We start from the raw sequence: 23,814 nt of genomic DNA, 5'->3' as shown, positions 1-23,814 counted from the left end.
CCTTAGAGAAACAGTCAATGTGAACACTAAGTCTGATCCCTCTGCATCCCACCCACCCCAGAGAGGTGGTAAAATTCCACATCAGAAAATTTTTTTCACTTGAATTTGTCATGTCCCCCAGATTTTCTATTCCTCCTATAATTGGCACCACCATCCATGCAGCCATCCAAACCAGAAATCTGGGAGTCCTCGAGGCTGCTTCCCTCTTATGCTTCACCTTGCCAGTTTGTCTCTGAATCATCCTTGGAACTGCTTACTTTCTGTGTCTCTGCCATTGCTCTAGCATAAGCCCTGACTTCTTTTGCAGATCCTTCTGATTGGTTTCCCTTCTTCCAATCTTGCCTTTCTCAAAAACCATCTTTACTTTCCCACTGGAGAGGTCTTTCTAAAATGCGTATTCAGCCGAGTCATTCTCCTGTATAAAACCTTCAGTGTCTCCCTGTTGTCTTCACCATAACTCCTCTGTGAACTGGCCCATCTACTCCTTTAGCTTCATTTCTCATCCTCTTTACCTCCTTCTTTATACCACCACCACGAGAAACTACTTGGATTTCCTTTTTTTGCATTACTGCCATTTCTCACCTTCATAACTTTGTTCTTGAGGTCGGTTCTGTCTAGAAATGCCCTTCTCTACTCTCTTCTCACCCCTTTTCTGGTTAACTCTTATATCTTCTTTCGTACTCACTTGTTTGGGAATTATTCCCTGACTGTTCCTCTGGCTTCCCCACCATAACCAAGTTAGGTGCCCTTTGCCCTGTGCATACTGTATTGTCCAAAAATTGCCTAGCGTGTGTCTGTCTGCTCTACCAGATAAGAATAGGCAGTCCCTGAAGGTGGGGACATTCTTGATTCATCTTTATATACTCAGTGCCTGCCACAATTTATATCTATTGACTGACTAAATGAATAAGTAGAAAGGAAAAGAGGTGGCTTTCAGATGCATCAAGTGGGCTGGTATGTTCAGTTACTAACATAATTTCAGCTTTTTAATAGGCATAGTGTTTATCTATATATCTGTTCCCATATGCTTGTTTACTTTTGTCATGGATGCTGTAAATGCTGTGTTCTATTCCTGTTAAAGATGTATTTTGCATTTGGTTTTTAGGTTAAAGCCATTCACATCCACTCTGAGATGTTCTCGGTTCAAAATGGCTTGCTGACACCAACACTAAAGGCAAAGAGAACCGAGCTGAGAGAGTACTTCAAAAAACAAATAGAAGAGCTTTACTCAATCTCCGTGTGAAGTTCAAGAGAAGTTCTTCTCAGTATAATGGACTGTATAGCAATATTATAGTTATTCTTGAAAGTAATGAGTCAGAATGATGCAGTTGAAAATGAATAAGTACTGAGCCTTTTCCTGTCCCAAAAAGTGTTTAACAATATTTTCTCTATCATCGAGTACACTTTATTTTTATTAAAATGATATTGTAGCAAACTGCTAAAAATATCACAAACGGCAATGTAAAGATCAAGACATTTTCTCAAGAAACGTGTACCACTAAAAGTAATATATTCTCAATGTTCACAGAACTCCTATTAAATATAAAGGAAAAACATAACTGATATACTGTACTTAATTATTTGTGGACTGGTAACCAGATACAGCAAATATCTAGACAATGTGGACTACCTCATTCAATAACTGATGATCAAAATCACAATTATATCAGACTTAAAAACTTACAGAATCACTCTAAAACAAAACATGATAGCTCACATTCTACATAACTTCAGATTCTTTGAACATGACAGTCCTCATTGGTGTGAGAAAGTCTGTCTCTAGTTTTTACTTTTATTCATGAAAAATGCAAATTCAGATATTTATAAAACAAAGGTTATGTTTATATAACAATTTACAAAGATCTTTTGATACATTTTCTCATTTACACTCATTAAAATATTCAAGAACTACCTAGAAAAAAATGTAATGAAAACTTACTTCAAGTTTAGTATGTGTATGTCCATGGACTTCTTACCATAATGAATTCTAAAAGATGTTTGCTATTTGTGGAAGACTTGGGAGAAGAAACCCAGGCTTATTTGTCAGGGAGGGCAGCAATTAATGTATCTATATTCCTTGCTGCAGACTTCCAGTCTTCCATTTTCAATATGTCCATGCCTGGACTGGAAACCCGGTATGGCTATATTCTGAACAACCTCATCTTCTTCCATTAAGGCTATCAAGGCAGGATGTGGAGGTGGGAGTGTTATTTCCAAATAAAATTCATTTTCAACAACAGAATTTTGAGGAACCTCTTCAAAATGCCACCCGAAAACTGTAAGCCCATCAAATAGAAATAAATCCTGAGGACAGAATCCCATTCCTAAAAATTTTAAGAGGTTCTAAATCAACCACAAAAAACCTTTCTTGCATTATGTGTTTAGACATGTCCTGAACTTGGGTGGCAACAATTTCATATAATTAAAGCCCATATACCATGGACAGAAATTAAGTTACAAGCTACAGACTGCACCTCAGGAAGGTGCAGCCCCCAGGACAGTGTCCTTCTTCTTTAGAGACATGACTGTGGAAACAGAGGAGGGGACAGTACTCACAGTCTAGAAGCTCCTTTCTCTGGGAGGAAATGCAAACTGTAAGTAAGTGCTGTCGATTAAAAACTTCATAACTACCTGATTATACACTTATATTTCAGTCTTGTCATAAGTGGACCACAGCTTCATTTGATGTATTTATCTAGTCTTTTATATATTCCTTAAACTTATTCTTTCTGAAGACCCACTTGCATTTACAAATTTGACATTTAGTAAATGAGCTAGTTATTTGCACATTAATTTTTAAAGGTATTTCTGAATAAATACTAAAAATGTCTGAGGCCATATCTATATAGCGTTTGATATTTTAAAATATCGAATATATATATGGCTAATTAAAAATGAAAACCATTACCTCAACTGGATAGATACTGTTTAAAAGGCAAGTAACTTCACATTTCAAAGGAAAAGAAACTATTTCCCACTGTCCTTCCACTTGAGTAAAATTTCATAGTTGGATTTGTTTCCAAAAGGATTTGGGGCAATGTAACATAAACAAATAATTTAAAAGTAATTTTGATTCTATTTATACCTTATAATAGTTAGATCTTATTGATTGTGGATAACTTAAGATTTCTTCTTTTTTCTCACTTAAAAGATCTTATGTTTCTACCATTCTTCCTGGTCTGTGTGAAAATCATCACACTTAGGTCAATAAGTAGGTTAGTGCAGATGTGTGGAGAAAAGTAAATTGTGACTGTAAACATATTGCATGTACATTTATCTATTCCTCTAATTCCATTTACTTTATTAATAAAGGAGAAATGAGACAAAATATATTAACAGAAAAAATCTTTCCTGCTTCAGATTTCCCAACTGTATTTTGGAAAAAAAAGTTTGTGTTTCTCTTTAGCCAATATAGAAAAAGGCTGTGTACTTAAGATGTTCACATTCAGATTGGGCATTAGATATGATTTATGTCTCCAGAGGTATGACAGAGAATCGATTCCTTACACATAAACATGATCTTAAATCTTTGTTTTTTCCACCTGTTTCTCATTCAAATGTGTTAGAAATCCTCACATTTTATAAACAAATCCTGTGTGTATATTATAAAATAGAATATACACCAATTCTTTTTTTCCTTTTGCCAGAAAAATGTCTTTGTATTGTATTGTGATGTACCCTCCAGATGGGAGAGGAAATTCTCACCAGATGTGGAGTGTAGACCTAGCTCCATATATTAGGAACTCACAAACCCAGAAGCCAGGGAATAAACATACCATGTCTCCCTCACATGAGCAATTTACCCTTTCATTCTAAATTTAGGTAAACTTGCAAGCATGAGGAAAAAGAAATAGAACTTTCCATTCTAAAGCATTCAGGTAATGCTGTACAACTTGAAATCAGCACTTAATTTGATTTGATTACCTATCAAAGAATTAATAATCTTTTATATTTCTGCGGTAAAGAAAATCATTCTTTATTTTCCAAATGTATAGAGCACAAATGTGATATAGTTATTTAGAATATAAAATACTAAAAAATGAATGTAAATAATGGGAAAATGTATTTTTGCATGAAACAGACTACAAACTTGCTTTCTCAGGAAAAAAAGAATGAATAATCATATATAAAACTGATAAATTATATGTTGGGTAAGTTGGCTGTATTTTCTTGCCTGTTTCTATTTTAAGGAAACATTTACACACACACAAACACACACAAAAGGTATCCTAGTAGTCTGACTTTTCTTTCAAGTATGCTGCACAGTCCTTTCTGTGAATCTATAATCACCTACAGTAAGAATGGGATTAGCATTCAAGTGAGGACTGAGCTCCAAATGAAAAACTCTTCAGTCAGAACACACATTGATAGGAACACAGACACAACAGATAAATATCTGGAATACAAATCTTTCTAAACCTGGTCCCAAACTAAAAAGATTTTCAAGAGGTGACAACGGCTTTTTGATTGATTACATTAATTTTCCTTGTTATTGCAATAATTGCATGGGGAATAATGGGTATTTTTTGAAGAGTTGCTTATTCTACTTTCAACTTTTAAAAAGTGAGGGGTTTAAAATATTACTTTTTAAAAATGCATAAAATTATCCTAACTGTAATTATATTTTCAGTTGCTTTGTTATAATAGCATGCATACCAAATATATAATGCATTTACGAAAACTTTTGTAAAAAAAAGAATAAAGATTTTTCATTTCTCAAAGTTGCTTATAATTACTACTTTATATATTTATATAACATAATTCCCTGATGTTAGCATATTAGGCAATCATCAGTCATAATTAGTGCTTATGGTAAATATAATATTAAGTTATATCCCCAGTAGTATAATTTTACTTCCTTTGTAAGGGTTTCTGAGACTCCAAATACTCTTGGTGCATCCAGAGACTCCTCTGCTTGAGTTGCTGCTAAAATTCTTGCTATCACCAAATGTATCTTGGATTTAAATCAGTCTTTATATTTTTAAAAGAACAAGAAACTATTTAAATTTTCCATCTCAATGGCCCTTCAATAGTATTTTCATAATATTTTTTACTCATGTATAGATTAATGGGTACAATTTCTTAAAATGGTACATTCTGCCATGTTTTAATTTTGTGGATTCTGCCTTCTCCATATATTTGCTACAGGCACTCCTCTCCATTCTTGCAGCTATTAGTGTAGTTTGGGTCACTCTCATCTCTTGTCTGGAATATTACAGTGCTCTCTTAACTAGTCTTCTTGTTTCCAGTCTGGCTTCCCCAAATTTCACCATCCATGTCTCAGCCAGGACAAACTTTCTAAATTGAAAATCTGGTCATGTCACTCTCCTACTTAATACGCCCTCAATGACTTCCCATAGTTTCCAGGATAAAGTTCCGACTGCCTCATACAGCACACAAGGCCTAAAGGGACCTACCCGTCTCTTCTCCTGCCCTTCCCCCATGGAGCCTTGGTCCCAATCATACCAATTACCTTATGTAGTGCCCTAGAAGCATCATGTTTTTCTGTGCCTTCATACAGCCCCTTTTCCTAGAAGGCCCCTTCCTGTTATTTCCCTTCAACTCCTGCCATTCATCTCTCAAAACTCAAGCAACTTTTTCTCTGAGAAACTGCCCACATCATCGATTGTCCCTCTGCCCCACCTCCACTAGGACTGTGAAGTGTTTGCTTCTTGAGCAGAAGGCCCGGCCTATTCTTAGAGGATGCTCAAGAAATGTCTAGTGAAAGAAAATCTCCTTGTCCCTTTTTCAAATGTTGCATAGCTCTAAGACTGCAATGCCTGAAGTTACATTTCATGTATTGCTGTGATTTATTCCATTCTTGTCAATTAATTAAGCAAATATAAACTTGTTTTCAGTTGTATTCTCAAAGCCCATGAATCACAACACAAAGCTGCTCACAATGACTCTGTAGAAAATCATTATCCAGAAGCTTTTCTTTGCGCTTCAGGGAATCCCAAACCCACAAACTGACTCCTTTTAAAAAAGCTTTGTTCAGAAATCTCTTCAAAATTTGGAGATTTGTTTTCCCATAGAAGTTAGTACCTTTGTGGCTATTTCAAACCTAGTTAAACCCATCATGTGATTGAAACACTGATAGCAGGGTTTTAGGTCTAGGCATGGGAGCAGTACAGTGGAGAAATGGAAGAAACTCAATTTAACACTCATGACTAAAAGTTTGTGTTGGTGTATGTGTATTTGGGGATGGGTTGGGGCAAGACAGATGACTGAATTGAGATGTCTCTGCTTAGCTCACCCTTTTGTAGGAACACAAATCTCTCCCCATTTATAGGCTAGCTCTAGATGAAGTTTTAAACAGACCAAGTTTGTCTGTAGTCCCTTCCCCTCCCCTGGCCACCAAGGACTTCAAGCTCCTTTGCTCCCAGCAGCCCTTTCCCAGACATGTGTCAAAAGGACTGGGAACCTGACAAACACAAGCCAAATGCTGGGAGACCCGTGCCACACTTGCCAACCATTTGTCTTTCCTTGAAATAATGAGCAAACCACTTCACTTCCCTAGTCTATGGTTTCCTTAGATGCAAAATGAGGGAATAACTAGATCATCTCTTAGGACCCTTTTGGCTCAAGAAATCATACCAAAGATTATACCGGTTTTGAGGCACTATACGTTAACTCCCATAATTCCTTACTTGATAGTACTTCAGCAAATATGATTTAGTATAGTGAGACAGAGTTCTAGGGAATGGGGCCACCAAAGGGCAGATCAGTTCTGGTTTAAGCTGTTTTCATTTTTCAATGTTTCTGGGTCTAGGGAATCCCAGAGCCCCAGACCTCCCAAGGCCATTTAAGAACTCCAAGTTTTTTCACAACAATTCCCAAAGGGAGGGGGAGCTAGAGACCTAGCTTGTAAACTAGGGACTGGCTGACAGCATATTATGGATGTGACTAAAGAAAGGATGCTGAAATATGATAATTGCTTTATCCTGCAGCAAAAACGTGAGATCATTTCTGATTCATCTCTGTATCCCCAGGACCTACCACAGTGCCTAATACAGAGTTAGGTGCTCAATAAATATTGAGGCCATGACTCTGACAGCACTATATCTAACCAGTTAAGAATATCTCCTCTCTGTTCTTTACAAAGTCGGGTTTTAATGATTAACTATAAATTAAATTGATAAATGATCATTTTTATAAAAGCAGATTTTAAATAAAAATTTCAGAGTGACTTTATTATGAAAAGATTGTGGATATATATGTACTTTCATTCACACACAATATTGGGTGTCAAAGTCCTGGAACTTTTTGCAATTTCATTCCCCAAAACCGCTTTTTTCAATTTTTAATAATAAGATGGTTACTGTCATGTGCATAATACACTTTCAGATGTAGTCGCATGGTTCACCCTGGATGTATGGAAAGAGATGGTAGTCATTCCTATGTACCTCCAACTGGGCAAAGCAGAAGAGTTGAGCCCCAGTGAATTAGGAGAGGAGACCTTGTGGAAGTCTCCATCTTGACCACAAGTTTGTCCAGATGTCCTGGAGGTGGCTCCTATGCAGAGGCTAAGGGACACAGTCCTGACGAAGAAGCCTCCTAGAGCTCTGGGTCTCTGAAGGCTTGGTTAGACCCTTCCGAGCCTGAAGGTGATTCCTCAGGCAGATGCTCCCTGTCTCCTTAACGTGCTTTCGTTCCTCTTTGACTTTCTTCAACTATCAGGTACCTGTGCTCAGACACCTACAACTCCATAGCTAAGGCCTTATTGCGGTACTAATTGGGAGGGTGGCTGAGCCCTAAGTAGTGGCAGATGTTGGGCCATCAGAGTAATGAGGAAATCCAAAGCAAAGGAGTGACCTCGTGGACTAGGAAAAGCCTTTTTTTTTTTTTTTTTCCCCATCATGAGCCTCCTTCCACCAAAGTGGAAATGCCTGCTCTACACTCCCAGGTACTGCGCAGGCCCTCCGCCAACTGCCCACCGCTGCGCCGCTACCCAAAGGGAGCGCAGTCTCCGTCCTCGATCTTCCCAGAAGCCCCCGCGATCTCACCGTGATAAAAAGGCGGGAGGGAGTGCGGGCGGCTACCGCTTCTGCGCCGGGTGCGGCGCGAAAGTCTTTCTACTTTATTTCACGTTGCTGCTCTCAGGCTTTTCCAGGACGCTGGTGTGTTCACTCCCTCCGACTCAGGAAGTCGGCGAGAGGGGCCGTCGAGAGCCAAAAGGCCTCCGAGGCCTGCGCCTGGAGGTAGGGTTGGTAGCAATGTGGTCGGTACGGGCCTATACTCGCAAGAAGCGGGCTGGCCAGAGGCTCAACCTGACCCCGACGCCGGACCTAGCAACCCCCGCGAAGGCGCAGGTCCCGCCAGGCCCGGGCCGAAAGCTCGCTGCTCACCGTAAGCCCCGCGGGGCCGGCCTCCTGGGCGGGACTCGGGGCTGGCGAGCGCGGCGGGCGGGGGCGGCCGGGCCTCGGCCCCAGAGTTCCCCGTGGCCGCCGGTGGGTCTCCCGGGCTGTCGCCCTGAACCCTGCCGAACCTCCCGCAGGCCTGAAGGGGAAACGCAAAGCTCAAGGTTTGCTGAAGATATCGGAGGGAACCGAACAGAGCGGGCAGGCAAGGAGCGGCGCTGAATCGCCCAGGTGCGTTGCCTCGAGTAACAGCCCCAGCCCTCTGGGCTCATCAGAAATAATCAAGCCTAATTTTCTGTTACTGCCCTCCAATTTTAAGAGTCGACGAAGAAAATCATGGAACACGCTGGTTGCACTCTTCTTATCTCAGAACATAGACCCAGAAATTTGACCTCAGAAAGATTTAAAGATTTATTTTTTTAAAAAATGGAAATCTTGCCCCTTACCTAAAAGCAAGCGAGATTACTCTGGGAAAGCATTTTTAGCATCATTTGGGTATTGGTGAAATTCATCCAAGTCTGATTCCTTACTTCTTCATAAGGATGTCCCCAGAGAGCCTGTTAGATCCTGAACAGTGTGTACAGAGGTTTGGAGAGCCAAATGCAAACTAATGGTGTTGTGTGTTTGTTAGCACTCAGTTAAAAGTTACAGGAGAGAAAAGTCTGCAAGAAAATAGCACTGGTGAAGAGACGGAGGATGAGAAGATAGCACCATTGAGTGTACGTATGTTTCTTCTATGGTCGTTGGATATCCTTAGTAGAGACCAGTATTACCTGGTGTATCTAGGGATGAAAGAATAAATTCATCTTTGTTCAGTAGAGATTTCATAGGTTTCTTGTTCTGTTTTGTTTTGTTTTTAATAAACATTGGTATGTCTTGTAAGCAGGGCTTTGGATTTCTGATTCAGGTAGGTTCATGGTTTTGCATTTTTGTGTTTCTTTACCTTGACAAGTATTTGAAAATTGTATGTTATTGGCTTATTTTCTGTGTGACACGTACAAAATATTTCCTAAAAACTCCTTATATTTAGTAGCACTTAAACATTTGAAAACCATTTTCACACTTTCTTATTTGACTTTCCAGTAACAACTAAAAACAGAAGATTTGTTACCATTATAATATTATATAGCTTCTTGATCTGTATTGTGACTATGGATTTTGTACAGTATTTTAAAACTCTACTGCAGGAGTTTGAGGAAAACAGATTTTAAAATCTGTTGTGGCTCATATGACATTAGACATTACTTAATTGGTAGTCAAGATCCAGATTTTTAGCTTACATATTCCACTATAATATTTTTTGGGAGGAGGGCAAATTCAACTCAAAGCTTTTTTAAAAGGCTCTTAACCTCTGATTAAAACAATGTTAAGTGTTCCTTATAGATAATCAGGTTGTACAAAAAGTTTCCTCCAATTTTTGTATAACTCTCCACTCCTTTTTTCCTGTGCTTTATTTATTTTTTCATATTATCTTATTGTACATTCAGCTTTTTCTCCTAACATTAGTCTTCAAAAACATGCTTTTTAGTGTCTGCACAGTGTTTTGTATTGTAGATAAATATTTTGTTACATGTGTAACTGTTGTCTGTGGTTGGGAGCTTGAGATTGTATCAGTCTTTTGCTGTTGTAGATATCAGTGGACATCATTCTACAGAAGATGTTGTGTGTACCTCGAATTGTTACCCTAGGACAAATACTTTGCAGTGGATTAAGAGGAAGGATAATGTTTAAGGTTTTTGATTCATGTTTGCAGATCAGCTCCATCGTACTTGAAACTTAAGAAAAAAGTCTTTGGTAGATGAAAAGTAGCATGTTTTAATGTTCATTTTTTTGAATATTAAGTTGATACTTTTTCCTGTTATTGCCCACTTGTATTTCTTTCTTGTGTATGTTAAATTTCTCTCCTTTATTTATTAAGGATAGTTACTTTCACACATACACATATCGCAAATATTTCCCTATTTGTTTGCCTTTAATTTTATTTCTGATATTTTTAGACTTATCTCTGTCTCTTCTTTCGATTTATTTGTTTTGCTTTGCTATTTGGAGAAAAAGGCCTTCCTCCCGAAGGGAAAAGGAAAGTACTCATGCTTATCTTTTTGTTTTATCTCATAGTAGTTATAGATTGTTGACTCCAAACATATGCCTACAGTATCATATTTTTATATAATTTTATTGAAATATATTCACATATATTCATCCAAAATATAAAAGTTGTTCACAGTATCATCATGTAGTTGTGATTCATCACCACAGTCAATTTTTGAACATTTTCATTACTCCAAAAAATAAAAAGAATAAAAATAAAAGTAAAAAGAACACTAAAAACGTCCCATATCCCCCTCCTCCATATTTTTCATTTACTTTTTGTCCCCATTTTTTCTACTCATGTGTCCATACACTGGGTAAAGGGAGTGTGGGCCATAAGGTTTTCACAATCACACAGTCACACCATATAAGCTATATAGTTATATGATTGCCTTCAAGAGTCAAGGATACTGGATTGCCATTTAACAATTTCAGATATTTCTTTCTAACTGTTCTAATAAACTAAAAACTAAAAAGGCATATCTGTAATACATAAGAGTCACCTCCAGAATGACCTCTCAACTCCATTTGAAATCTCTCAGCCATTGAAACTTAATTTTGTTTCAGTTCTCCTCCCCCTTTTGGTCCAAAAGTCTTTCTCAGTCACAGAATGCAGGGTCCAGGCTCATTCCTGGGAGTTATGTTCCACATTGCCATGGTGATTTATACCCCTAGGAGTCATGTCCCACATGGGGGGGGAGGGCAGTGAGTTTACCTGCCTGGTTGGCTTAAAAAGAGAGCCCATATCTGAGCAACAAAAGAGGCCCGCTGGGGGTGACTGCTAGGCACAATTATGAGTAGGATTAGCCTCTCCTTTGCAGTAACAAGCTTCATGAAGGCAAGCCCCAAGATCGAGGGCTTGGCCTACTAAGCTGGTGGGCCCCAGTGTTTGCGAGAATATCAGGAATTCCCCATCTGGGGAAGTTTAACAGTTCTATATTTTTCCACGGTCCCTCAAGGGGGCTTTGTAAATACTTTTTATTCTCTGCCCAGATGACTCTGGGTTATATCAGGGCTTCATGCTAATCTGTACAAACAACAAGGTCTCACTCCCTAGTCAAGTTTCCACATAATTATGGCATTTGAGTAAACTGATCATACAAGTTAAATTATATAGTGTAGTACAGAAAATATAGATGTTGCACCATATAACCATCTCTTCCTTTAGTCCCACACGGAAGTCAAAGTTTTAAAACCCAGTATCATCCTATACCCTTTGGTTGGATATACCCCAATCTCACCCAAGTCCATTTTGGTTATATCTCTAATTGAAATCTGATCTCCTTTTCAGCCTCTTTAGCGGTTGATTCATGGGGCAATGCTGGCACTCACAGATGCAGAACTCTGATTCCGAGTCCCATGAGCCACACACACACCCGAAGCTCCAGGGACCAAACACATCACACACAAACAGCTCAGCATCTCAGAATTTAGAAATAACTGTTAGAATTCATGAATAAATGTGACTGCTGTAAGAGCTTATAATACAGGAACTTTTATATAAGCCTTCCCTTTATAGCCCATGCTTCCAGAGTCAATTCATAGAGTTTACACATTGTTATTAGTCTATATTAGTGAGGCATAATGTTTGTCTTTTCATTTCTGGTTTATTTCACTCAACCTACTGTCCTCATGGTCCATTCACTTTGTTGCATACCTCATAACTTCTTTCTTGCTGCTCCTTCATGTAAAACATTCTTATATTTGTACATTTGCTCACACACATTGACCACTTGAAGTTTCACTAAGTTATACAGTCCTAGTCTTTATCTTCTGTCTTTCCTTCTGTTGTCACACAGACCCATAACCTTCCTCTTTCATCCATATTCACAGTCATCTTTTTTCAGTGTGCTTACAATATTGTGCTGCCATCATACAGTATTGTGCTATCCATTTCTAGATCTACACAATCAATCCTGTAGAACATTCTGTACCCCTTCAACGTCAAGTGTCCAATCTCTACCCTCTTTCTATCTCCTGATATCTTCATTTCTACACTCTTCTCTAAACCTCTCTCTCCTGTCTTTTCCTATCTGTCTGTAACACTTCCTTTAGTATTTCCATAGAGGAGGTCTCCTGTTCATGAACTCCCTCAGTGTGTGTTTATCTGTAAATATTTTAAACTCTCCCTAATTTTTGAAGGACAGTTTTGCTGGGTATAGGATTCTTGGTTGGCAGTTTTTCTCTTGCAGTATCTTGAATATGTTATAACACTGCCTTCTCACTTGCATGGTTTCTGCTGAGAGATCCGCACTTGGCCTTATCGAGCTTCCCTTGTATGTGATGGATTGCTTCTCTCTTGCTGCTTTCAGAATTCTTTGTCTTTGACATTTGAAAATCTAATTAGTAAGTGTCTTGGAGTAGATCTACTTGGATCAGTTCTGTTTGGAGTATGCTGTGCTTCTTCATAATTTTATGTCTTTCATAAGAATTGGGAAATTTTTATTGATTATTTTCTCTATTATTCCTTCTGCTGCTTTTCCCTTCTTTTCCCCTACTGGGATACTTACAACATGTATATTCATACACTTCTTGTTGTCCTTCAGTTCCCTAAGACCCTGCTCATATTTTTCCGTTCTTTTCCTTATCCGTTCCTTTGTGTGCAGGATTTCAAATGTCCTGTCCTCCATCTTACTGATCCTTTTTCTGCCTCTCCAAGTCTGCTGTTGTATGTCACCACTGTGTTTTTCATTTCTTCTGTTGTGCCTTTCATTCCTGTAAGTTCTGCCATTTGTTTTTTCAAGCATATGAATTCTTCCTTATGGCCACCCAGTGTCTTCTTTATATCCTTTATCTCTTTTATCACATTCTCTCTCACCTCATTGATTGAAAAGATTTGTTTGAACATCTATAATTAGTTGTTTCAACTCCTGAATCTCAGTTGAAATGTTAGTTTCTCCCGTTGACTGGGCCATATCTTCCTGTTTTCTGATGTGGCTCGTGATTTTCTGCTGTCTTGGCATGTGGTTTTCTTGAGTGGTTTATTCTGGAGGTTGTTTTCTCTCTTTTGCATAAGGTTTTCTTGTTGGTTGACTTTGACCTCTATCTTTTCTTTGTTTCTCTACCTGGCCAGTTGTCACATTTGCTCTGCCCCCCAGTCTTCTCCCCAAAACCAGGCACACACTGTGGCCTACCACAGGGATGGGAGGTAGGCACTGGGCACCCCAGCAAGTTCACTGTGTGTGGTAATACAAATCTGGCTTCCAGTGGTGCTCTGTTTTCTTTTCCACCGACTAGCAAGACCTGAGTTTGTTTTTGGTCCCTGCCTTAACAGTTTTCTTTTCTATTTCTTAGCCAAAAGATCACCAGGTTTCCGTATAGGGCATATACACCAGCTCCTGTGTTCCCAAGAAGGGGTCCTTGCACTTTCTGGACTGTCCAGAAGATGACACTGTTTGGTAATTTAATCATCCTCAGAGGCTGTTCTGCCTTGGAGGATGGCTGCCCATCATTGCATTGGGTGGGGGAAGGGCTTTCAGACCAGGACTGGAAATACGTCCCTGTCTGCATTTTCTCAGTCTCTTTGTCCCTCACTAATCTGAGCCTTGAAGTGTCCTCCCCTGTCCACCAGGTCTTCAAACAATGAGGGTGTTTTTCACTGCTGTGAGATTTTAAAATTTGTGTCCCTGGTGGGAGGAGTCCCATCTGTTGTTTCTGTGTCTTTCCTGAACGGAGACTGAGTGAGGGGGAGGGGAGATGTCCAGCTGGTCTGGGACAGAAAATTCCTACCTGATATTTCTTCTCTTTCTTCAGTTCGACATTTGCAGGGTCTTACTCAAGTGTATGTCCTCCTCCAGAGTTTCAGACAATTCAGAATTGTCCTTTTTTTCGTTGAATCTCTGGAGAGACGTTTTCAGTAGCTGTTCGTGTTGCAATATGGATGACATCACCCCTACAGTATTATATTTTAATATTTATTTTTTAATATTAAGTATTTTCAGATTACATCTGTGACCAATAAGCTAAACAAATATATTGTATATATGAAACTGATATACAAAGATGTTACTTTTTCATTTTCAAAATAGCCATATCAATGTCGTATAATGTTGTAATATAAAAATATCCAGTCTTATAATTGGTGATCTCTTTAATTCTTATTATACGTAGGAATCAGTGACTGATGACCTTCAGGTTGACAGTAGTTCATCAAATAGTGAACTAGTTTCAGGTAAGACTGTTAGATGTGAATTCCCTCAGCTTCCTTCCTTCCTCCAAACAAGTATCCATTTGTATCTCTGCCCCATCTTCCCATCTCAGTGGAAGAGCTTCCTTCCCCTAGTTCAAGGTGAATCCTTCTACCTGTGCTCTGGATCACATCCTCAAAGTCTTCAAGCACACACAAATAAATGTGAAATTACATTTGTGATAAGTGCTCTAAGAGAGAGCTTTAATGAATCGAGTGTTTGGTTGGAGAGATTAGAGAAGGGTTCCATGAGGAAATAGCAATTGAATTGAGATCTGAAGGAGGGTAGGAGTTAACTACGCAGAGATAAGTAAAGAGCAGTCTTGGCAGAGGTAACAGCATGTGCAAAGACCCTGAAATGGGATTGAGCCATGTCAATGAACTTCAGGAAGGTTACAGAGAATACGAAGATACGTGATTATAAGACAATGTTCGACAGTTAGTTAGAAGCCTTGCATAGCCTTGTATGCCATGCCAAAGGTACTGGTGTTTATCCTTGAAGCAACAGGAAACCATTGAAGTCTTAAATAAGAAATTGTATGATCAGTTTGGCTGCAGTCTGGAAAAAGCCCTGGGAAAAGAGGAATAGTGAATGCATGTATACCAGTTAGAGGCTATTGCAGTAGTTTTTGGGGAAAATAATGGCAGTTTGTACTAGGGTGGTGACATTGGAGTTGGATAGAAGTGGGCAGGTCTGATGGCTATATCAGGATGTGAAATTGACAGGATTTGGCAAATGGAGAGTGCAAGAAATGGAGGTATTGAGGATAACTCCTGTTTCTGGCTTGTGTAACTGGATACAAGGTGATACCAATCACTGAAGAAGACCTGGTTTGAGGAAAAAAATCATAAAATCATTTTTTAAATTGTTAATTATGGATTCTCTACTGATTTGAACCCTCCCCCAATTTGTGTCCACCCAGAACTTCTGAACATTACCTTATTCTTGGAAATAAGTTCTTTGAGGGTTTGAGGTTTTGGAGAGAAGGGAGGCTCCCAAGAAAGTCCAAAAATGACTTGAAGAGATCAGGGAAAAAAGACTTGCTTGGGTTTTTATGATGGTTAGGGAATGCGGCCAGGATGAAAGTTATGTATGTAGTTTGAAGTCATTTTCAGTGCCCAAGAGGGAACACCAGGGCTTTCTTATCAGCTTGTCCAGATGTGGGGCTGAGGGAAAAAGGCAGGAGTGAAGCTTGAAAACTGTCAAACATCAAAAACTGGAGTCAGACTCTTTAATGTACTAGAATTCTGTATTTAGCCAAATTGTCACTAAGATGAGAAGATACAGGTCTTCTATACGCTTTTTCTTAGGAAATGGAGGCGATGCTTCAACAAAACCAGGGAGTAAATCAATTAAGAAGAATTTATGGGATCCAGGAATCAAAGGCTGTAATTCAAGAAATATGTGAAAGAATTTCTTAGAGTAATGGTAAGGGAAAATCCCAAGAAGACAACTGTGCAGTATTTCTAGAGACAGCCAGTCCAAATTTGAGAAAGTGGATATTTCTTTTATAAAAAATAAAATAAGGAAGCAACTGATAACCTAGTGTTTTTAAAATTATGGCACGGAAATTTATACTTCTGCAATAAATTGGGATGAAATAGTGATAGGTATTTAGAAACCTATTTTTTTAAATTAGGTAATCAATAACTCTTAAAAAACACACACACACACAAACTTGTATCAAAAAAGAAGTTGAATCTAGTGCCTTAAATGGCTCAGTTGTGAATATATTTCAACAGTCATGATAATAAAATTGTTAAATGCACTGAATTTAGAAATATAAAGGTGATTGTCAACAAAAACAGTTAATAGAGTTGGAAGTAGTTGCCTCCGGAGAGTAGGAAATTGTGGGAGGTATGGACATGAGATTGCAGTTTTTGTTATGAGCCCCGTGGAACTATTTAACTTTTAAAAAAATATAGTATAAATTGATAAAAATATAATTTTTAAATTTCTAACTTGTGACACTACGTAGGAACAACCTTTCCCTGCTTTAGCCATGAACCCAAGTACCCAGATGTTTAGAATGGGACTTTTCCCTATTTCAGAGCCTAGTTTGAGTCCTGAGGTTTGGTGGAAGGGATAGCTTTCCTGTGAGTGGTATTCATGGAATTTTGAGAGATGAAAGGCATGATAGGTGAGAACAATATGTTTATGGGAAGAATAAAGACAGAGTGAGAAGAGTAAATAGTAGCAAGGACATGGACAGGACGCTGTAGGGCAGTTGGAGCAGAGGAAGCAAAGAACGCTCAGAGAAATAACCTCCCTCTGCCGGCTATGGAGGTAGAGAAGGATGGTAGATTGGGTTAGTCAATTTAGGTGTTAAGAGTGGTGATGGGAGGAGGTGGCCAGGTAGGAAACAATTTTCAGCTTTGATAAAGTGGTTGGAGTGGGAGAAAAGAGTGTGGTGAGATCAAAGGAGGAAGGACAAAGAGCTAGTTATCTCAGGTAGGTCCTGGATTAGCAGAGATGAGTACTAGTCACATCCAGGCCAGAGGATAATAAGTTTCCAGGGCAGTTTTCCCATTTGATTCCTCTATCTTTTACTAAACCCCACAACCCGTTTCTAGCAGTGTCATGTCTAGCGTCTTGTCATGTTGGTAGTGTTTAATAAATACTGACTAAATATAGTAGAGTAATTCATTTCTTTTCCTACTAAACCTTCTGGTTCTCCTTTACTTTTAATACCATGTTCTATCTCTGTCACTTATTGGAAAGTTCTTCATTCTAGTCCATTCTCACAGGGATGACTTTAAGGCTTCTGAGTCTGGGAACTTCCTGACAGATCAAGTATTTTGCCCATTTTCTTATTGAGATGTTTGTTTTATTATTAAGTTTTGAGAGTTCTTTATATATTCTAGATTCCAGTCCTTTATCAGATATGCGATTTGCAAATGTTTTCTCCCAGTCTGTGGCTTGTCTTTTTATTCACTTAACAGTCACTTTTGAAGATAAGTTTTTAATTATAATAAAGTCCGATGTAGCACTGTTACTGTTTTATGAATCTTACTTTTAGTGTCATAGCAAAGAAATCTTTGCCTAACCAGTATCACAAAGATTTTCTCCTGTGTTTTCTTCTAACGGTTTTATAGTTTTAGTATATATATTTAGGTCTATGATCCATTTACGTTAATTTTTATATATGCTGTAAGGTATGAGTGTAAGTTATTTTTCTTTTATTTTTTTGGTTATGAAACCCAGTTGTTCCAGCACAATTTGTTAAAAAGACTATCCTTTCTCTACTGAATTGCCTTTGCATCTTGGTCAAAAATCAGTTTCTCATATATGTGTGGGTCTACTTCTGGGCTCTCTATTCATTTCCTTTAATCTATTTGTCTATCTTTAGGTTCACTGGTTTTTAAATGGAAGAACTAGAATCACCCTTCCCCCTCCTAAGCTAGTTATCTTACAAGTGAGTTACTTATATGAGAAACTTATAAATGAAACTTGCATTTCTGAGCCAAGCATCATAAATCGACCACACTAAAGAAGGAATAAGTAATAAAACCAAAACTTTATAAACCAATAAATTGTCTTATCAACATCAAAAACAGAATTATTTTCTAAGATTGAAATTAAAATGGTTTACAACATTTTGCCTGCTCAGTTTTATCTGGAAGTAATTTTATTCTTATGTTCAGTTCCATCACATACATTTCTACAAATTTGAATTCTTAGGATTTTGAATTCTTTTGAAACATACCCTTTTTTGTTTGTTTATTCTGTAGGACTAAGTCTACAGCATGATATTTCCAGTTCTTTTCTGAGCTATTCAATCAAGGACTCCTACACAGAGTGCAACAGTTCTGAAGAGAGTTTAAGTAGCTTCCCATCACCTGAACGCTTCAGAGGATCAGGTTATTTAGGTGAGAAATTAATTTCAAACTGAATTGCTCCACTATAGAAATTGTTCCTTTGTCCACAGATTCTCTAATGCATAAATGTTCCTTTTGAGAAGGTCTACTTCTCTTCCTCTTGATTGCTGTTTTCCCCTTCTTGCTACTAACTGTGTTCATGTTCATTCACATAGGATTAGCAAGCAAAACCCTCAGACTGGGGAAGGGTGAAGACATATCATTTAGTATTTACATGTAATACATAACCAGTTAAGCAGTTTTTCACTTGAGTATATTTGTTCTCTTGATGTCTTTGTCTTTTATTTCCTTTACTTCTCTTCTTTTCAGCAATGAATTTTAAATAGACCATCTTTTTGTTTGAATTCTCTCTCCACTTAACGATTATTTACATTCACTATACATATAATTAAGAGTTTTTGGTTAATGATGGCAGATTGAACACGTGCCTTACTCCACTATGTTCTGCAGTGGCAGGAAGTAATTTTTTTTTTAAAAGAAAGGCATAAACCCCAAAGTGCAAAGATAATAGTAAAGAAGAAAACAAAGTTTGGAACATTAGACAGCAGATGGTCTGATTTAGCAGACCTGAGAAAGCTGAGTTATAAATCAGTAATGACAGTACCCCAGAAATAAACAAGTTTGCATTATAGTATCCCAGAAAAGCTTATAATTTGGCTATACCAAGTACCTGTAAAAAATGAGTTTGAAACACAAAAAAATGTGATGACTGCCCTTTTGTATTTATTTGGGAGCCTGGAGGTTTGTTCATTGGGATGTGCTGAAACAGAGACTCTCTACTGGAGGACACTGGATACCATTAGTAGCAGGGACACTATGGTATTTTGAAATGTTAGTCTAATTATTCGTTCTTCTCTATTGGTATTATATATCCACACCCTTGCTGTGGTGTCATAGTGGGTAGAGTGTACTTTTCCATTCTTTGACTTTGCAGTTGGCCATGTGATTTGATTTGGGCAATAGGATAATGGATGAAATATGAGCAAAGCTTTGAAATGTGCTTAGATGATTGGGCTTGTTCGCTTACACTTATGCCATAACCATGAGAAGAATATACCCTGATTAACTTCTGACTCTCCTGAGAAGACGCCAGCAGAAGACACACAGAGCAGAGCACCTCCAGCCAACCTGCACACCGCAGAGAGCTGCCCCAGCTGATCTGTAGACCTGTAACCTGAAGTAGAGCTGTCCAAGCCAACCAGTAGACATGGGAATGAGAAATAAAAGCTTATCATTTTATTCCACTGAGAGTTGGGTTTTTTGTTGTTGTTGTTGTTGTTTTTACATAGCAGATGTTTATTGCAGCAGATACGGTACTGAAAACAGAAGAGGGAGAACTAAATGAAAGTTTACATCCTAAATTGTGGGACCTGTTTACCCTACACATATTCCTACTCTAACTTGACGACCCATTTCTCTGCTCAGCTTTCAGAATGCTGGGAACTCGACTTGAACTTTCCAGACAGGAGGGTAGAAGATTCTTTCCTAGGAAACTGAGCAGCCCAAAAGAAAATACCTGAAATACTGGTCTCAGTCCTTCAATGAAATGGCCCAATCAGAACACCCTATAATGAAGCCAACTAGGTGACAAGCCCCACTAGATCAGAGAGATTCCACTTACCCTTTTAAAACTCCACTCTCAAATATGAGCAGAGGCTAATAATAAGAATTATCAGACTTCCAAGAAAAGTGTCTAAATAAAAAATCAAAACAAAACAAGAGAGCCATGTCCCCTGCTCCGGAAGTGCAGACGTTTCCAGTTGGGCTTCATGGTCGCTGTTTAGGAGCTCAAGCCTGGTACAATGATGTGATTCCCTGTATCCTCATTCCAGGATCTACATAAAATTCCTGGAGCCATACATACACCCTCTGATTTCCCCTTTTGTTAGTCGTATATAACGTAAAAAAAAAAAAAAGCTATACAAGAATCCAATGATAAAAAGAAAGGCAAAGAAAGCTATAAGGGTGCAGACATAAATGGATTGCCAACAAAAGAACCAACAGAGATCTCCAATAAAAAGAAGGATTAACACTATTTTCTGAAAGGATTTCATTGTTTTAAAAATGGAGTTGAGGACTTCTGGGAAGATGGCAAATTAGGAGAGACAGAGCAAAATTTTCCTCCATGAAAAACACTAGATAAAGGACAGAAGATGCTCCAGAACAACAGTTCCAGGGTTCCACCAGCTGGGCAGGGACTTGTGCACCACATAGTGAGCATGTAGCCTGTGGGAGCCGAGAGACTGCAATTAAGACTGGTGAGTGTTTGGCCCAGAACACCAATGGGGAATGAGTGGTTGGAGCTGGCAGATGAGTAAGGAGGGGAGCAGCCTTCCACATCCTGGGAACCCTCTTCAGCACTTAGCTTGGGTAATAATCCTTTGCAGACCTGAAACCAAGAGTCCCCGTGGCAGGGACTGGTGGTTGGAGCAGGCAGATGAGCATGGAAGGGAGCAGCTTTCCACACCCTGTGCAGCCATTTTAGCAGTTGGCTGGGGAGAAAACCCTTCACAGCCCCATGACTGCCAAGCTAGGGACAGGCCACCAAGCACAGAGTGAGCAGCCATCTAAGTCCCATCTCTGCAGTTGACTGGGGAGATAATCCTTCACAGCCCCGCGGCTGAGAGCTCCCTTGAGAGAATTCAGGATTTGCGGGCTAGTGATGGCATCCACTCTTTCTCCACATAAGCCTGTGGTGTGCACAACCTAGAGGCAAGGGTGCCACACGGAAGTGCCAGGAGCCCTCCCCCAATCCCAGAAACTTCTGGGCACCTGACAGACAGAGACTGTGGGGTGTTTGAGCTGGATGTGAGATGGGAAGCTCTGCAGCCCCAGAATACTCCACCCACAGCCCTGGGAACAGCTGGGACCACTGTGTCCTGGAGCAAACTCCCTGACAAATGGCTCAGGACATGCCCCGCACCCACAGGGCTGGCAGTCCCCAGTGCACACGGAAAATTGGTGCACTGATTGGATTTCCCGTGGTTTGGACCCCCACTCAGTGCATAGACAATGTTAGGGAAGAATTGGCTTGAGGGTAAGAGATGGTGCAAGAGCGCCATCTGCTGGTAGGACAGGGAAGGTGCACTCTACCAAGCTATAGCTCTTCCAAATTATAGATAAATGTTCAAAAAAATCCTGCATATCCTAAAAGAACCCTATCAAGATAAGCAAATGCCAAGAACCAAAAACAACCAAAATTATGAAGCATATGAAGAAACCAGAAGATAGGGGCAATCCAAATGCTCAGATTAAAAAGCCAGAGAAGACACAGCACTTGGAGCAATTAATCAAAGAAGTATACACAAACATAAAACATTAAGGACATCGAGAAGACCCTAGAAGAGCATGAAAAGAATTTGCAAGAGTAAATACAAAAAAAAAATAGTGGTTCTTGTGGAAATAAAAGATACTGTTGATCAAATTAAAAATATTCTTGAGACACATAACAGCAGATTTGAAGAGGCAGAGGGAAGAATTAGTGAACTCAAGGAAAGAGTGATGGAATGCAAAAGCACAAAAGAATGGTGAAAAAAATCAGAAATCTCGGGGACATGGATCTCAGGGACATGATGGACAACATGAAACACCCAAATATAAGAATCTTTGGTGTTCCAGAAGGTGAAGGGAAGAGTAAAGGGCTAGGAAGAGTATTCGAAGACATTGTTGGGGAAAACTTCCCACCCCATCTAAATGACATAAATATGCAAATCAGAGATCCCCAATGAATTCCAAATAGAATAAATCCAAATAAACCCATTCTGAGACATATTCTGATCTGATTGTCAAATGCTGAAGAGAAGGTGAAAGTTCTGAAAGCAGCAAGAGAGAAGCAATTCACATACAAGGAAACAACTACTCAGCGGGCACCATGGAGGTGAGAAGGCTGTGGAATGACATATTTAAAATTCTGAAAGAGAAAAATTGACAGACAAGAATTCTTTATCTAGCAAAGCTTTCCTTCAAAATTGAGGGAGAGCTGAAAATTTTCACAAAGAAATGCTGAGAGAATTTATAACAAGAGATCTGCCCTACAAGAAATACTAAAGGGAGCTCTGGAGGCGGGGCAAGATGACGGACTGGTGAGCTATATGTTTTAGTCACTCCTTCAGGAAAGTAGGTAGAAAGCCAGGAACTGCGTGGACTGGACACCACAGAGCAATCTGACTTTGGGCATACTTCATACAACACTCATGAAAACGTGGAACTGCTGAGATCAGTGAAATCTGTAAGTTTTTGCGGCCAGGGGACCCGCGCCCCTCCCTGCCAGGCTCAGTCCCGTGGGAGGAGGGGCTGTCAGCTCCGGGAAGGAGAAGGGAGAACTGCAGTGGCAGCCCTTATCGGAAACTCATTCTACTGATCCAAACTCCAACCATAGATAGACTGAGACCAGACACCAGAGAATCTGAGAGCAGCCAGCCCAGCAGAGAGGAGACAGGCATAGAAAAAAAACAACACGAAAAACTCCAAAATAAAAGCGGAGGATTTTTTGAGTTCTGGTGAACATAGAAAGAGGAAGGGCAGAGCTCAGGCCCTGAGGCGCATATGCAAATCCCGAAGAAAAGCTGATCTCTCTGCCCTGTGGACCTTTGCTTAATGGCCCTGGTTGCTTTGTCTCTTAGCATTTCAATAACCCATTAGATCTCTGAGGAGGGCCCCCTTTTTTTTTTTTTTTTAATCCTTTTTTCTTTTTCTAAAACAATTACTCTAAGAAGCCCAATGCAGAAAGCTTCAAAGACTTGCAATTTGGGCAGGTCAAGTCAAGAGCAGAACTAAGAGAGCTCTGAGACAAAAGGCAATAATCCAGTGGCTGAGAAAATTCATTAAACACCACAACTTCCCAAGAAAAGGGGGGTGTCTGCTCACAGCCATCATCCTGGTGGACAGGAAACACTCCTGCCCATCGCCAGCCCCATAGCCCAGAGCTGCCCCAGACAACCCAGTGTGACGGAAGTGCTTCAGATAACAGGCACACACCACAAAACTGGGCGTGGACATTAGCCTTCCCTGCAACCTCAGCTGATTGTCCCAGAGTTGGGAAGGTGGAGCAGTGTGAATTAACAAAGCCCCATTCAGCCATCATTTGAGCAGACTGGGAGCCTCCCTACACAGCCCAGCAGCCCAGAACTGCCCTGGGGGGACAGCACTCACCTGTGACATAGCACAGTCATCCCTCAACAGAGGACCCGGGGTGCACAGCCTGGAAGAGGGGCCCACTTGCAAGTCTCAGGAGCCATACGCCAATACCAAGGACTTGTGAGTCAGTGGCAGAGACAAACTGTGGCAGGACTGAACTGAAGG

At 39.6% G+C, this 23,814-nt stretch overlaps 2 protein-coding genes across 6 annotated transcripts in view; both read left to right on the top strand.

Moving 5' to 3' along the window:
- The window catches only part of ACSL6 (acyl-CoA synthetase long chain family member 6), a 72,566-nt gene extending 69,238 nt beyond the window's left edge, over window positions 1-3,328 (top strand). For 4 of the 5 annotated variants that reach the window (XM_037801624.1, XM_037801629.1, XM_037801627.1 and 1 more), the window contains one exon: window positions 1,106-3,328. In XM_037801624.1, the coding sequence (XP_037657552.1) occupies window positions 1,106-1,243 (138 nt within the window). In that variant the 3' untranslated portion in view covers window positions 1,244-3,328. The remainder of the gene's footprint in view (window positions 1-1,105) is intronic. The other variant, XM_037801626.1, reaches the window with a different exon arrangement.
- Window positions 3,329-8,059: 4,731 nt separating this feature from the next.
- Window positions 8,060-23,814, top strand: part of MEIKIN (meiotic kinetochore factor) — a 172,422-nt gene continuing 156,667 nt past the window's right edge. The window contains exons 1-5 of the mRNA XM_037800912.1: window positions 8,060-8,322; window positions 8,498-8,591; window positions 8,992-9,079; window positions 14,559-14,619; window positions 18,367-18,504. Of these exons, the coding sequence (XP_037656840.1) occupies window positions 8,217-8,322; window positions 8,498-8,591; window positions 8,992-9,079; window positions 14,559-14,619; window positions 18,367-18,504 (487 nt within the window). The 5' untranslated portion in view covers window positions 8,060-8,216. The remainder of the gene's footprint in view (window positions 8,323-8,497; window positions 8,592-8,991; window positions 9,080-14,558; window positions 14,620-18,366; window positions 18,505-23,814) is intronic.

This window comes from Choloepus didactylus, chromosome 13 (assembly GCF_015220235.1).
Source record: "Choloepus didactylus isolate mChoDid1 chromosome 13, mChoDid1.pri, whole genome shotgun sequence".
Classification (NCBI taxonomy): Eukaryota; Metazoa; Chordata; class Mammalia; order Pilosa; family Megalonychidae; genus Choloepus; species Choloepus didactylus.
The sequence above is the reverse complement of the archived record's forward strand: the minus strand, read 5'-3'. Positions and strand labels throughout refer to the sequence as shown.